This window comes from Helicoverpa armigera, chromosome 4, assembly GCF_030705265.1.
Source record: "Helicoverpa armigera isolate CAAS_96S chromosome 4, ASM3070526v1, whole genome shotgun sequence".
In the NCBI taxonomy this organism is placed as follows: domain Eukaryota; kingdom Metazoa; phylum Arthropoda; class Insecta; order Lepidoptera; family Noctuidae; genus Helicoverpa; species Helicoverpa armigera.
The window spans coordinates 4520580-4537545 of NC_087123.1; the positions used below are offsets into that span (position 1 = coordinate 4520580).

A 16966-nucleotide genomic window follows, 5' to 3' on the forward strand; every position below is an offset into this window, starting at 1 on the left:
GGAACAAACACACTGTCATTCATCACAGCCGTATCAAAATGTAGCCCTTGATCCATATGTGGTGGGAGCCAAACTTTCGTATACACTGACATTGCATTGGCATGACCTAGATAACGTATCTTGAGCATTTTATAATTTTTCATTACATCCTTCAATTGAACACCTTCATACAATTATATTTAGGTAAAGAGTGCTAAAAATACTCAATGTTAAACACTAGTGTTTAAGTCAACGGAGAAGTTAATGATTTTGTGGCAACATAATTATTATTAGACCCCAGCTGAATGAACTGGAATACGAAGCATAAGAGCCCACTTATTACACGAGCGTCCAAAGTTTTTAAGATACACACAAGACTACAAGTAATTTATTAACAATGTCGTCATTCCGCCAGGGGGACATTTACCAGTCACAAGGCAAATACGTTTTCGTATTCATTCTCCAAGTAGCCCGAGCAAAACAGGCCTCGGGATAGGGCCTAAGTAAACCTACTCTTGATACTTGCTAACCGCCACAAAGACGTAAAGAACCCGTGGTTCGGACCTTCGAAACATTCTGTTGACGAGGCCAGACAAATATTCATATTTAATTCCTCGTTGAGGCTTTGAGCCCACTAATATTAAACAGAAATTCAAAGGACCAATTTAACATTTAAAGGCCAAATGGTCGGACAAGGTTTTTCTTGCGGGATTTACGTACATGTAGTTATGCTGCCGACTACGAGGTTACGCGAACTTTTTACAAAGTTTGTTACTCCTCGGTCCCCGCTCTACCCCGAACTATCAATTGCCATCGTTTTGAAATCCACACGATTCGGTATCTTGTAATATGAAACTCATTTCGTGTTTCACTCTTAAAACGTATTCTGCAATATACGGATTACGTTGCTTTTAGGATGTGCTCATAAAATTGCGAATTGGATTTATCAGTTCAAATAATATTACTGCAACATTTTTGAATGCCTTTTCCATTTTCGCTTGTAATCCCTCCGTTAAAAGTGCACAGTAATCCCTCAATATTACGCTCCTAAATAAAATTGCTAAAATATTTATTATATTGAAAACATAAATCTATTATTCGTGTTCTATTTGTTTTTTGTTGTTGGTGAATATCAATAAAACACGAAATTGAAAACTGCAATCTATCAAAAACAACCGTCAGGCTGATTAAAAAACATAAAACAATCGGACTTTATTAATCCGATGTTTTATAATATTGCATGCGTTTCTATTAACATATCGTAAATCATTGCTCTACGACAAATAAATTAGGCATGTCACAACGAATTTACAACCGGATTTATCCGCGTACAAATTAAAATGAGGCGGCTAAAAATCATGTAAATGGACATGAACGTAAAGTAAAAAGTTAATTGTGACGTTGTACGTGCGAAACTAATTATCCTTCGTACGTTGACTATACGAGCATTGCGTTCATCCCTTCACAGTGTTAATCTAAATATCCTATTCTGTTTGTACCTGTAAATTTGGTAGCAAAAACACGGTGTGCGGTCAGGCCGTCCCACCCGACGCCAGTGAACACAGTATTGCATTAAATAATTAATGATACTTATAATAAATTCTGTTTTTAATTTGATCTGGACCTGACGCCAAAGAGCTGTGTTGGATAGGAACGTGCGATATCGATGTCGATGAGTTGTGACAAGCATTTGTTATTTACTTGCGTGTGTTCTGTAATGAGCAAATGACATTTGTAATTTTTTTGTTGTCATTACAAGAAAGCGATGTCTTTCGAATGTTGTTACTGAATTAATTTATCTTTAAAAAATATTCGCTTGTGTAAAATTAATCGCAATAAAACGATACAAAAGAACCATTTTTTTAATCTTATTTTCTGTAGGTAATTACTGTATAATTTGGAACTATAACACTGACATAATTTCTGTTATCTAGTTTGTTTTTGGAAGATTCATCGACATACACAGGTACAACACTAGAAACCACACAGCCCTTTTCCCGGCGCTCCACAAAGAATATTCCGAGCCTGCTTATGAGTGCCACACCGAATGAATTATATTTACGCCAACATAATGCTTCGACTAAACTCATTATGTACTTAGAATACACGTTATTATATTAGGAAAAGTGACGTTACCTTTTTAATTTAAGTGAAAAATCAAATTTGTTAGACGTCTTCATAAAGTCGTACATCCGCTTGTTTAGCGGATTTGTTTGGCTAATTGAAATTCAGCAGGAAAATGTATTATTGTATATGTAAATATCTTATTCATTAACCTTTTGACGCCCACGTAGCACATCTTCCTACACAGTTCATGAAATGGGATAAAAATATTCAGTGTTATAATCGTATAAACTGCTTTGTATCTTTAGTTACGGCATTTTGAGATAATTTCAGGTACAATTGGAAATGTGCACGAAAACGCATTTCCATTTTCCATCAAACATCAAGGTTTTCAGACATTCCCCGCGTATTATCTTCGACGCAATTATCCGCGTACGAATACGAATTCGCTAACAACAGTGCATTTCCAAACGAACCGACCAATACCAAGAATTCCAGTTTCAGATTTAATAATTAGAAATGTTGTTCGGTTTATTCAGTTGAAATTTTGTTTTCGCTTTAGTGTTTCGCATTACATGCTCTAATGGAGTCCACAAAATGGGAAGTGGATTAACGCACAGTGGGTGTGCTTTCATTAATTATAATGATTTTGTCCGAAGCATCATCAGAATTATGCTTTAATTTGAACGCGCTTCAATATCAGACACTGCGATAATAGGTACATTCAAACTTTGTTTTGTAAATACGTGGATAATCATGATAACGTCCATATTGTTAATCTAAGTTGTGTTGCAATTTAATTATTATTTGTATGTACAGTCAACTTCAGGTCAGTGGTAACAGTTTTATAGGAAAATCGTACTTATTACTATGGAGTTAAGGTGCATGACAGTTACCACTGATGTGCGGTCTACCGTACCACTAGTTCAGTGTATTTATTTCTTCCGATTTTGTTTCTATTTTAAGAACGCAATTAGTTACAATTGCAGTGCCATGGCCTTGTAAAAGTAAAACGTTATTAACGTTGCCCCTGCTGAAACGGACACATAATTTTACTTTGTATGCAACAAAACAAATATTTTGTCGGCGAAGACGACTCTGTATTTTATCCGGTCTCGTTTCTTTTCCATTCAAAATGTTAACATTTAGTTTTATTTACTTGTTGGAACAATGACTTATTCTGTATCTGTTATCATTGTAAAATGTCGACATCCTTGAGTGGCTATTTTTGTTACTACCAGTAACCTTAGCAAGGCTTCACGCTCGTTTATTTTCAGAATACGGCTCCCTAAAGGGATAGTACCTACGCTCGCATACAAAGAATTGTTTACGACAAAATATACTTGAGATATTCCTACCGTATTGAGTGAAATCGGTTTCAGCCGATTCGTTTTCGCTTGTTTAGTGAATAATAATATAGAATTAATTTTCCAAGAATAGGCGTTCCTTTGAAAATCTAAACGCTCACTTAACTGTAATTAGACTCGACTTGTCTCGGTAAACAGTGTTATCACACAAGTTACAATTCGAGTGGTATTATCGTACAAAAGAGCGTATAAGTTAGAACAAAAACACCTGATCTTATAATAATTCAGCTTCAAAGTTGAGTAACGCTCTCAGAGCTTAAGTTAGCAGCGTCGATGCGTGAGCATTAAGTTCATGTGATCGTTAAGACTTGACTATAACGTCACACCTGCGTCACCTGCAATGTCTCGAAGTAGCTAGGTTCAGCTAAGCGCAACCATTGCGCTGCTTACTCGTAACAGTACTAATAGCAAATTACCGTGTATGCGATGCACGCCGCTGCAAAAACCAGCTCGGTGCCGATACAAAAAGTGCATTTCAAGCGCACCATGTACGGTATCCAACAAAGCGTAAATGCCATAGTCAGCCATCGTAACGGCGTGATCGGTCCGATTTTTTTGTCGTAATTTATGCCTTATTAAAACAATTTATTCGGTTTTGTTCTCGGATTCCACGGACGATTTACTTGCATTACGATGCGCCCGCTTTATGTTTTCTTTTCTCCGTCCGTTATTTTGCATTTTTTTTCGTATGCATCGCGTTGGTTTCGGTATCGCTGCGCTAATGTTATGTCGATTATTGTTCATTAGGCGTTATGTTCTAATTTTGTAATATTGTGTAGTAAGGTCCCAAGATAAGACAGACAACTGGGCCTACAAGATAAACGATTAAATTGGATCAAGTGCTTAAGTATAAAATGAGAATAAGGTTCTGCCGTCTTAAGTTACTAGTTAGAATTTTCACAATACCTACAACTATGTATCTTTGTTCTGTGTATCTGGTGTTCTATAAACTAACTAATGTGTGTGTATTCAAAATGTTTTATTTGGCTGTAAAGTTACTAAGTATCACCTTCGTTACCTATACCATCACTGCATCCATCCAAGTGTATAACATTAGTGCGATTTAATTTTTAAATCAAAACAGATAAGGATCTCTGAATATTCATGCAAAGAAATGGTCATCTTTAAACATACTGGCAAAAAATAACGTCTTATCTAGCATTTGTCTGATGATACCATTTTGAATGCGAGATAAAATAAGTTTTTATTCCATTAAGAACTAAATAAGCTTATAAAATGCAATTTAATTCGGAATAAAGCACCGTTTATTAAAATTTCTAACAGCGATCTTTAAATAAAGCAGCACAAAGCATTCGTATCATGTAAACAAATTGCCCATTTGTGTACAATTTTATTAAAAAAAGAATCAGAAAACTACATTCTCATATAAAACGTTTACTCATTCGCATTCTTTAGTAATCTCATCTAAAAATAGTTGCACCGGCTGTCTAAACTTAATAAATGCCATAATCGGATCACATTCACAGTCAACACTGAATAAGGTTCCGTTCTCACAGCCCAATGTTAAGGTCACGTTACATAACACCGCTCGTAGACGGCTTGGCGGCGTGCGCGCAGGGTCAACGACCGGGGCCCGAGCGGGCGTACAGCCTAACTTTGAACTGCGGAATTTGCACTCACATGCCTTCTAGTCACACATACACACGCAGTGATTCATACAAACGCGTTGGCGGGAGTGGGGATAAATATTTAGGCTGTTAGAAACGTATTGCATGTTTGACGCGGAAATTATGACGAGGTACTAATGTAAGTAAAGTATGCATGTGTGTGTGGCTGTTTATCGCTATTTATAGAAGCTACTATTGTAGCAGCTGTTATTCGCTCAAAAGCGTACCTCCTTTTCCTTCACACCTCATAGCTGTGAACAAACCGTATATACGATTAAGTCTCCTTAATTCTTGTCTTATCATTGGCAATTGATTATTGATATTAATCAATTTATAATATAAAATACTATTTAATCTACGTGACAAAAAAATGGGAGTTTTCGGAAAACTTTACCTACATGGGTGAAAATCCAAAATTTTTCCAAGGTACTTAGACTGTTAACATTCCAAATGAGAACTAAATAATTCCGTAATAATGATAACACACATCTCTGTCAATTCTTTGTTTGTAATTTTAACTAAAAAGACAGTTCGCTCAATTAACTTTCGAGGTCGCTAATTAAAAATAGAAGTCTACTTTAATGTCAATTTGACGTACATTTGACAGCTTTCAAACAGTCCGCGCCATATTTAAAGTTTTGAATATCGAATTAATAATGGCCGCTTCGAAATCAAGGAACGGCACAATACATTTTCAAAAACATGTCAAGTTACCACATTCTCTAATTATCCGAGCTTGTTATGCCGATGATCAGAATTAATTATTAATACTATCGAAAACAGGCGCGTTTGAAGTGTTAACCTTTGTAGTTAGAAACTTAGTAATCGAGTAATCAATTCGTGACGATCCCGTTGTAGTGTTGGCATTGTAATCGATTATTTTGTGTTTACAAATTAACTTATGCCAAAATTTCAATTATACGGACCTATATCTATTTGATCTTAGTATATTTTGAATTCATCTTGTAAATAACGGGTTAATGGGCTAACTTCATGGTTACTACTAGGCTTTTAGATATACTTTTCTTGCCTGTAACTGAAATAATAAAAAAACATAGCCCTCCTCGTCAAGTAAAAATGTTAAAATCAGTAAGTAGGTTCTTGATCATGACGAAAAACTACTCGATTGATACAATTACGTAAGTAGGTTTTATACAAAACTCCTCATACTGCTTGTAGGCCGTAATTTCCAGTCATCACTACGAACATAATTAGTAGTCTTTCTTCTCACACCTGTCTTCACTACTCCATCAAGATACCCATTACAAGATAAATGTTTTAACATAACCCTATTTAGTAAAACAATACCTCCCGTCTCTAGTATTAATTCAGTTATTTATAACGTTTGTGTTAGACGCCTGTATGAAACCGTGCGTTATCCTAATTGTTTTGTCTAATTTGAAATTAAAACAGAGCTTTAGAGGTTCGCGTAAGACCCTTTAAACCTGCTTTACAAGTAGATTATGCAGTAAATATTTTTAATTAATTACGATGTTATACGCTGGAAATTTTTAAAATATGGCCTGTTTTGCGGTTTAAATGATTTGTAAAAAAAACCTTGATATTAAGAAAAATGTGTTGGCTTTTCTGATTCTTGAGACGGATGCGTGGATATCTATATTACAGAACTTATTTTTATCCAGATAAATTAATACTAGGTACTGATACCTAACAGAGAACTCGCAAATATTGTCAGATGACGTATATCGAGATACGTATCTCTTTAGATATTTGAGGGCTACAATAGTCAAGTTTTCATGTCGAAAATGTTTTTTATATCTTGGATAAGTTTTTCGTACTTTATCTACTTAGATATTTTTAATATCGTTTATCTTTCAGTTTCCGAATTCTCTTACGTAAAGTACGTCAATGAAATCAAATTGTATTGCGTAGGCAGTGATATTTTGGAATTTCCTGAGGAAAATATGTGTAACAATAAATCTTTTAATAGATTGTTACTGCTCAAAGTATAAAAGTATGTGCAGTACGTCATGAGTTGAACGGTCTGTTTTATAAAGGCGATGTTCATTACAACTCATCGTATTATCGCACGTTTAAATAAGATTCTCGTGATCGCACTCATTCCGCGTGCCAACAGCATGTGTGCGTCCAAATCCGTTCTGTTTACTCATTGGCTACTAACGAGAATGTAATCTGTGTCTCGAAGAAAAGATCCCAAAGGTAAATAGTGTTCGACGTTAAAAGGTGCCTAATCCCCTGTAAGCGTGTACAACGGGCTTACACCGTGCCTCTTCAGATGTCCTCTCTAAGGAAAGCCGGACCTCCGAGATCAATGCGATTTATCCCAGTTATCCCGCTAGAGATTTCCGCAAGATAATGCCTCTTATTTGCGAGTCGTCGAGTCGCCAATTTATTTTATTACGCTCATTTTCTTTGCATAGAATAGGGTTAGAGTCCTATTTAGATTTATAAGTACGGCTGATGCAGATTCAAAGAGTTTTAAAAGAAGTTTTCATACCTAAATGTTATTAGAGAGTACGGGAACGTATTTTCAAAAGATTATTTATTTTAGTATTTTAGAGTGTCATCTTATTAAATAAAGTTTAGTAAAAGTTCCATTGCATTAAGCAACTAAAAAGCATTATCTAACTCCACTCAACGCCGTCAAAAAAGCAAGAAAAGTCAATGAAATAATATGTTACGATGAAAAGTTGCAGCACAATGACGGTTGATAGTGCAATGTTAGTGTTCGAAAGAGTAGCGTTGATGTGTCGGTGTCGGCGTGTACCGCGGAGGCTGAGCTCGCGCGGCGCAGGCGCCCAGGTGAATCAGGTGGGCCCGCCCCCAGCGCCCTCCGCGCGACGCGGCGCACCTGCCTCGCCGCTCAGTCCACCGCCACACGCCGGCCTGGCGACTTGTGCTCCGTGCACGACGCCACTCTCTCCACACTCTCGCGAGCCCTGTGCGACGTTTCTCGCTTCTCCCGAACGCTAGTTTCCCGCTCCCTCGCGGTCACCCGGCCCTTCCTCAACTAAAACAACTCGAGTTTCGGCACTTTCCAACGCACTTCGCGCCACGCTCGAGAACTTGTGGAGTTCCCGCGTTAAGTTGAAATTTATTTCGAAGCGACCGCGCTTCGAACAATTCGGTGGTCGGGCACCTCGGTCGTGTCGGGAAGTCGGCGGCGCGCGTGGCCGTCGGACGGTTGGAGGTCGGCCGCGGATGCGGTCGTGAGAGACGTGTGCGAGGCCTCGAGGAGGCCGCCGGCACGCTGTTCCCGCCGCAGCTCGGGTGCGTGTCCTACGTGACGCCGTGCGCCTGCTGCCCGCCGCTGATCCTGCAGCCGGCACCGCACCCGCACCCGCTCCCGTTGCCGCTGCCTCTCCCGTTGCCCCTAGCCCTCCCGCTCCAAGCCCTAGATCCTCAAGTCGCTAAACACCAACGGCTGCTGCTCTCTAACATGGTAAGTCCACGCATCTCTGCCGGCCGCTTATCTAGCAGCCGCCGTGAGCACTCGACCGATAAGTTTCCACGAGTAGAGAGCACAACGCTGCAAAGTTGCGAACAAACGGATCTGATAATAACTCTCTCGGGCCGCAGACTAATGTATAGCGATACAATCGCGCCCTCCAAGCCGCGAGTGCTCCACGAGTATCGCACCGATCAAAACTTCACACGACAAATAAATAATAATTATATTTATTGCGTAACATTGTCTAACAGCGACACTTTCCGATACCAACACTAACTAAAACTTAACTTCAGTCTTAACTATAGAGAAGTTGAAGTTCGCACGCATAAGTTAAGCATATTAACGTCTCCACTGCGAATTTAACTTGGGGTATATTGATCCTTTGGGAATATTGAAATTAATTGATCCAGTTTTAATACTTCTAACTGTTTTCTCGCAAAAGTTTAATTAATGTTTTATTTGACACTAGAAATGCGGTGCTCAAGTTTAACAAGTGACGCAATAAAAAGTTCAACTCGGCAAATAACAGAAGTTGAGTTAACTATCGGATGAAACAATTTATTACAAAGTTATTTTTTCGGATTATGCCGAGAACTAATCTTTTAAAGTTAGCAGGAAATCTTGAAAGCGTTTTTCGTTCAGCTGATCGGAGTTTGTTATTCTAAACCAAAACAATGTTTTTAACTCATGCCGACAACGAACTTCGTCAATGTAAACTTTTAATACAATTTCAAATGCAATCCCAACAGAAGTTAGGAAAGGCGGAAATCGAACAGAGCGGTCGTCTGCAGTCAATAACGAAATCAAGTTTTGTTTACGTTTCGATTGAGATTTCTTATCTCGTTTCCGAAGAGGCCGCGGTGGCCGAGCCCCGGAGCCGCCGCTAGCCGCGCCCTGCCTAGGAAAGTAAACGCTGATGACAGAAGTTTGACTTAAATGGAAGTCGTATCAAACTTTTCTCATTAAGACCACCCGTCAAAGGTGTGTTTATGTTATTTTAATACTTGCGCACAAATCTGTTTCGCTCACTCCACCGACGAATGGGTAGCTCTTGAATTTCCTTCCATTTAATACAGCCAACCCCTTAAAGAATTCGAAGAGCAAAATGTTTTCTTTTATTGATCACTCAAGCGTGGGTAAATAAATTCTCAGCTCATCAAAGTGCCAGTTTTAATTAAACCAATCTTAAAATCGAAAACATGGTTTAATTTCGGCGTGTTATGAATTTCAAAGTAGGGTGTTGAGCTTATGGCTGTCACATTTGTGTCCCGGGATATGGATCGTCAAATCGATACTAATATTCATTTGAATGAAATCGTTTTGAATTTTCATCACGTGCCAGTATTCAGAGTCACGACCATATAAGTAACGGCTCGCAAATGTTTCTAAAGAATCAGGAACCATTACCATGCAAAATTCCTTCAAGGAAGTCTGGTGTCTAGATAACGGGATACGCCATACGCGAATGCCTAAGTCCGCTCGCCTGAATTCTGTTCAAAACTGTACAATTTAACGGAGCTTATGAAAATTTAAACATATTTTGTTTCTATGGCTTAGGTAAATATGTTTAAGATCCAATATAGTTCGCAAGCCCGTTCTCACAAACATAGTTTTTAGATAATATTAATAGTTACAAAATAATACAATTTCATACAGAATATTCATCGTAATATTAAAAACATATACTTAAAGTTCATGTATCCATGTTCACGTTGCATGATTGTGTTTACGAGGTCGTTATCTTTAAATAGAAACTAACATAATGTGGGAGAAAGCAAACAGCGTCGACTATCTCACTGTAATGCAATATTTTAGCGCTGATGTTAAATTATCCTCCATACTCGTGTATTTTATCAGAATGTGAGTCTAGAAAGACTATTGTCACTATTAAGTCTTTATTTAAAAAGCCTTACCTGTAGTACATTTTGGTAATTTTGAAACTTTTGAAACTAGGTACGTAATACGTAAAAAACATACTTATATTCCCTCAAATATGCGCTGAAATCGTTAGATGGTCTAAATTAACGCCTGGCAGACCCTTACTAATAAACCTTTAAAATATTAGACCACGAAAAGTAACATTAAAAGCAGCATAGCTTAGAAATAAAAGTTGCGTGTGCTTCCGAAAATGAGACTCCAAGGATGCGCGTGATAAACGCTCCAGAAGCATATTGGCCATAACGCCAACACACAGACAGACGGGTGACCACACATGATAAATACCTGTAATCAATTACAAGGATATTGCAGTAAATAATAAATCATGCTAAAAGTACGCGAGCAACATCGCGTGGTAGCCGCACCATTATATCAGTTTCTCCGCAATTTCGTTCGAAAGTCGTACGGTGCGACCGCGCGAAACGGTATTCGCTACACAACTATGCACCTAATTGCATTCATACATCTAATGAGTGTATTAATTCCAATTCAACAATCAATTTAGTGATGCAAAGAACGGATTCTGTCACGTGATGCTCAGATTTAACGTTGTGTGACCGCCGCAGTTTCACCCGCACTATTTGCCAACTCTCCTATGATTTTCACCTGATTTTACAGTAACAAATTAGAAGTTCGCATGTTCCGGACGACGCTCCGAGGAGGCAACGATAATGCCTTTGGAATTAATTAATGATTTTCAGGTGTTCCGTGAGCAAAAATGCAATAATGTCGTGTCGCGGAATATCTCCAGCGATCCGTGACGTGCTTTTCTTTTAAAGCTATTAAACCTTCGTGCAGGGTTGCCGGCGGATTATCACGGTCATAATGAAATTTCCACATTTGTCTCTTTTTTCGTGTTTATATCATGCATAAAGTCGAAATAGGCGTAATAACACAGACAATGTCTGCGTTTTAACGTTGAAAACTCGCCCTTTTACCAAATATAAAATAACAATAAAATATTTGTTTTGATAGCAAAGTTAGTATGTACACCAACCCGACATTTCGAAGAAAATGATGTAGGTACTACAAAAGATAGGATTGAAAATTGCCGATTCTCAGAAAACTTCATTTGAGATAGAGATTGTAACGTGCAAACAAGAGTTCTGAAAATGTTGTAATATACCGAAAATGTTGGAGCTACTAGAATTTTTATTTCCCCAAATCAAACGAGTATAAAGTAAAGCAGACGCATTAAACAATAGTCCAGAGTATTTACAGCTAGGGCGCTGTGGGCGTATTTGTTATTCTTCCCGGCGCGTGCGTGCCGCCGCGTTCGTTAAGCCTCCTCATAAACAGTTTTTAAAAACGATGAAACTAGTTTTGCACTTTCAAGCCACTTTTGTGTTCACAGTGAATTTTCCACGCCGCTCGGTACCAATTAAACCTACGAGGAAATTACTTTGGTCACTTGCAATATTTTACACAGTCCAATTAGTCAAATTAACTCAGTTTGCCGTAAGATTCGGATTTTTACGCTAATAAATATATTTTGTTGTAATTAAAATGTCTGGATTTATGTGTTCTGAAGATATGAATCAGGTAGTTTCTGCTTGAAAAGAAGTAAACTACCACTGCATAAGGATTAATCTTATCAATTCAGTTGAAAGCACTTATTATCACTACTAAAGTTTACAAACTGGCGGAATAAAACTGCGATTCAAAGCAAAAAGAATTTCGTTAACAATTTTTCTTAATCAGAGTGTACAAAGCATGTATTTAACAGTAAATAAAATCTTTCTTTGGGGCCCCGGACTGGTCATTTTATGGGCTCACATAAAAAAGTCCGTACGCGAGGGGCCACGTTGCGTCACCATGAGTGTTGAGAAAATTTGTATAATAATTACACGTAGCATAGATCAAAAGCGAATAGCGATTATTACTAGCTAATGAGCAAGTAGTCTACTCGATTTTAAACTCGTTGAATCGAGTCGGTAAGAGTCTCTCGATACCAATTTTGAAGTCGTTCGCGTCGGGTGAATTTGTACGGATTGGCACGACTCCAAAATTTTTCAGACTCAGCCTATCGCAAGCCACTTACAAACAGACCGCTCCCAAAATGGGAGGTACTCAGTATGTGGGATTAATTGAAACTATCCCAGATATATTCTAGACTAAAGGATGCAATTACTAACAGAATCTAGTAAAACTAACAATCACGTTGGGATAGAAGATGTTTTAGCTACGTAACAACCTCAAGTCTACTTTATCTGGATATGTGTTATGACAAAAAACATACGGCAAATATTAAGGCATAAAAAACTGACAAGTACTACCACTTATTCCTTATTCGGTTCTCAAAAAACGTAGTCTAGAAAACTTAAGCTTATTCGTGGTTTCCATAGAACATAATTTTAGCATAGAAAGTGTAGGGATATTATCCCGTGCATCAATTTAGTTGATCATTTAGTGCTATTCATGTGTACGCATACTCAATTGGAACATGCTACTAATTGCTTAATGCCTCTAAATATGTATGTTTAAACATTTGTTTAGAGAATGGGCTTCCCATCCAACTGGGTTTGAATAAGTGTATCCTTCTAAATTGAAAACGACACTAAATTCTCAAAAAAATCGTTCAGTTACTTTTATTTTCGAAGAAAAGTATAAATTAAAATATACGTTTTTTGTTGTTTTTCTAAGTGTTATAATTACAATAATCGCTAGCGCCCACAATTTGGCCCAATCCATAAATAATATAAGGTCATCGCGCCGACTTACAAACCGGAACGGCCGTAGATTCAAGTGTCTACGCTAAAAAACTAGTCTCCGAACTATTTGTAGATCTATAGCCTTTTGTCATTATTAGACAGACGTACATACATTTGATTTACATATGTACCTATGTATAAAAATAATCAAAACCCATAAACCACTCCTAGTCTTAGAGAAAATTCTCTTCAAGCCGGGAAAATATACCTCTATTTACAGTATATGCTAAGAAATTATCACATAGTATTGTTATCAATCCTTTTGCAGTAATTGCCAAATTTAAAAAATACTTGTTATTGCGTGGGTAAAGCCGATTAAATAATAAGAGGTTAATACGATTTCGCTTTGAACGCTAATTGTTCTGATGTTCTTCGCAATCATAAGACAGGTACTTCGGTAGCTATTACATCCTATGTTGCTATCGAAGAACATGGTCAAGTTAAGTTAGATCATATTGTATGCAAAATAACAAAATTATCAGAAATAATATTATTTACAAAAATTCAAACTCAAAATCCTTAAGCTAACTTAAGGAAAGGAAAAATAGGTCATTTGTAGCCGAAACAACAATGCCAACATGAACCTCAAACATAGAACAGCTCTCTAATAGCTTTATTAAAAAGTGCATCATACCACATAAAATGTACAGTACGAAGCTCGCGACGACTTTTTAAAAATATTTCACCACAAAACTGAAACACTGTACTAGATGTTAGAGTAACGAATTTTTCTCCCTAATTACTTGGTGTCAGGGCGATTGTGCAGGAAATGCCCCGACGCCGGACAAAGGAGTCCGGGACGTTCATTAATAGGATCTTTCTAACTGCAATTTCGCTGAATAAAACCCTCGTCCTCGCTGGAAATATTAATATCGGGCAATATTCAACCCGCCGCGTTAATAGTTATAATTTGTTTGTTTTTGCCGTGAGAACTGATGCTGATACAATCGCGTTCATGTTTTGTTGCGTTCTTTATGACGGTGTAAATACAGTCGGGAACAAAGCTTTGAAGCTTACACGTTGTTTGCAAAGCAATATGTCAAAATCGTACGCGGCATTACGTACAGTCGTTACGTAAATACGTAGTGTAAAGTTTGTGCGGCGCCACGCTGAGACAGAATTCTTTCAGTTTGGTTGCCATGTCGCCCGGATTTGTATACGTGTAATGTCTACTGGGACCCAACTGGAGCCGCCGAACTGGAATTTTACAAGTTGCAACCACAAAACTAGCGCCGTGACAGCAATATATATCACTCTACCTTTTGAACAAAGCTAGGGACTTCAGTAATATTCATTCTACTTTTATAAATATAAAGGCAAGTCGATGTTGGTTTAGTGACTCAAAATTACTCCATTAAACTAATGGAGTAATTTTGAGGGTAAACCAACATCGACTTTTAGACTAAGTTTTCTGTCAAAAGAAAGCCTTGAAAAAATCGAGAAAATTCTAAACTAAAAAATGAAACTTTAAAATAAAGCTCTGTAAAGTGAGACAATAAGTTACTTACATTTTCAAGACAAAAAGCATTTTTCATTTAACAATTGTTTCTGATACTCTAACAAAAGGCTGAAGCAACCACGATGACGTCTTAAAAAAAGTGACTACACAAGAAAAGAGGAACAGAAATAAAATCCTCTTTATGATGCAGGTAATGAAAAGAAATGGGAGGCCAACATAATGAAAGCCTCTACGGTAAGCTTATTAACTCTTTCTTCTGTTTACCGCCTGAAAATTTTAGATTTTATAACTACCCTTTGTTAATTATATAATAACTTTATTATAATGCTCTTTAAATATTGGCATAAAATGTGCGGTGCCTGTAGAATTTGGCGCCGCGGAAAAATATAATTCAGAAAAGGTTTAGTTCTGATCAAAGGAAAAAAAATGGTCTGAAACCTTGTAAGTGGATTTTGTGCGAAATTGTAATAATTTTATAATTCGCTTGTAATTTAACACGATCGGTTGAATTGCGAATGGCACCGTTCTGAAGATACATTTAAAAAGGAACCATCAGGAAATTCGGAATACATATTATAGTGTTTATATTTATTTATGTGTTTTAAATAGTGTTTGAAGTATATGCATTAATATTTAATAAATAAAATAAAACTGATCATCATGTAGAAGACTCAAAATTCCTGCAAATTCTTGCTCAAAAACAACTGAAAACTGTTTATTTCGTTTTAAAAATCTTCACACTAGCTTTTGTTTTCTGTTTGTCCATTAGAATAACTATGAGTTCTCCATTACGATACGATGGAGTAGAATTCCTCAGGGCAAAACAATATGAACTCTATTTCTTAAAGATATAATAAAGGATTGAAAGTTTGGCTCCGGCGGGAGAACAAAGTTTTTTAACACTCGTTGCTGCTAAAACAATAGTTTGGAGTTTTTCGCATTATGAATTAGGATCTGTTTGTATAGTTTTGAAGTATAATAGTTTTAGAATAACCTTTTCTATTTAATTTTGGAGATATTATTATTTCTTTGTGGAAATTCTTACTACACTTTCTTAGTAGGGTAAACATAACGACCTACCTCTTGTTGAAATATCAGTTGGGATCCCTTGACCTACCTGAAATATGTCTTGTTAAATCTATTCTTGTAAAATACCAATAAAATTCTATAACAACCAATATAAAGAAGCTTGTAAAATATTGGTGAAAAACCTGTGTGAACATTCAAACATAGGAACATGGCCGACAATATTGGTTTACGGCAGAGCAATAACGATCTAGATATGGAAACTATCTGGCGCTATTAAATGGCAAGTATCGTTTCCGATGCAAACTTACGTATGGATGTTACTAATATTTCGGTTATTTGATGCTGTGCAGTTTTGTTTGACCGCGAGTGTAATGATTTGGCCGCAAGTATGGTAGTAGGTACGGGTGTTAAGAAATGATAGGTATGTGTGTTTTCACGGTCCTGCTGTGCCAAATGTATTCTAAAATGATAAGAGGATTTTATTTTATAACAGAACTAAACACAGTTAAACTGTTATGCTACTAAAAGTTGGAAAAAATTCACAGCGACTTTATTAAAATATTTTTCATTTGAGACAAAGTTTGTTCTGTTGACAAAAATATTATAATGTACGATAAAAGGTGGCACGTGTGTTCGAATAATACAGAGAGATGAAAAGAATTATATTTTGTTTCTATTATGAACTTCAGAACAAAATTAATATCAAATTTTAGTATCATTTTAATTTATATCGGTCAAACTGTTCTACTTATACAGTGGTAAAATATCTTTCTTACATCATCTACATCTTAATATGAAATTAATTACATTGCAAGATACACAGCTTTTACCTAAGTGTAATAGAAGTGTTTTGTATGACTGCAGGGACCATGTGTAAACTGTTTAAAATCTGCCGCACCGCTTATTTCCGTTCAGTATCACATCCAAATGTAATTTTAAATGTAAACATTTCACGAAATTGCGGTCAAACACTTATTCGTAACATTTACGTGCAGTGAATACTGCCTCGCGTAGCGTAGAAGGCATGCCGCGAAACACATCGAAATTTCACCCAACAATTTTATATAAATCGTCCAAAATATAAAATATTGGTTTCTTACAATATTTTTACTTTCATTTCTCGTGTGAAGCGATAGGTTTGTTGTTTAACCTTCTAGTGAGCGGCCTTAACTCTTGGAACAATGGCGCGCGGCGTGGCCAGAAATAGCCGCGGAAAACAAACACGAGCTTTACGGACACCGCACTCCTTGCCTACCACTAACTAACATTACATTATAATCTTTATAAAGATTCACCAGTGATGCAATCTCTTGAATCATGCGCCGCTCCCACAACGAGAGTCTGCGTTCCGAAAAATA

At 37.0% G+C, this 16966-nt stretch overlaps 1 protein-coding gene across 7 annotated transcripts in view; it reads left to right on the forward strand.

Annotated features, from left to right (window-relative positions):
* Positions 1-16966, forward strand: part of LOC110384162 (polypyrimidine tract-binding protein 1) — a 348419-nt gene that overhangs the window by 189090 nt on the left and 142363 nt on the right. For 4 of the 7 annotated variants that reach the window (XM_021345306.3, XM_049847019.2, XM_021345301.3 and 1 more), the window contains exon 1: positions 7877-8462. The exons of the other annotated variants lie outside the window; for them this stretch is intronic. Coding sequence is in view for 3 of the 4 variants with exons in the window: in XM_049847019.2 (XP_049702976.1) it covers positions 8460-8462 (3 nt within the window). In the remaining variant the exon portion in view is untranslated. Of the gene's footprint in view, positions 1-7876; positions 8463-16966 lie in introns of those variants that run through there. 7 annotated transcript variants of the gene reach the window in all.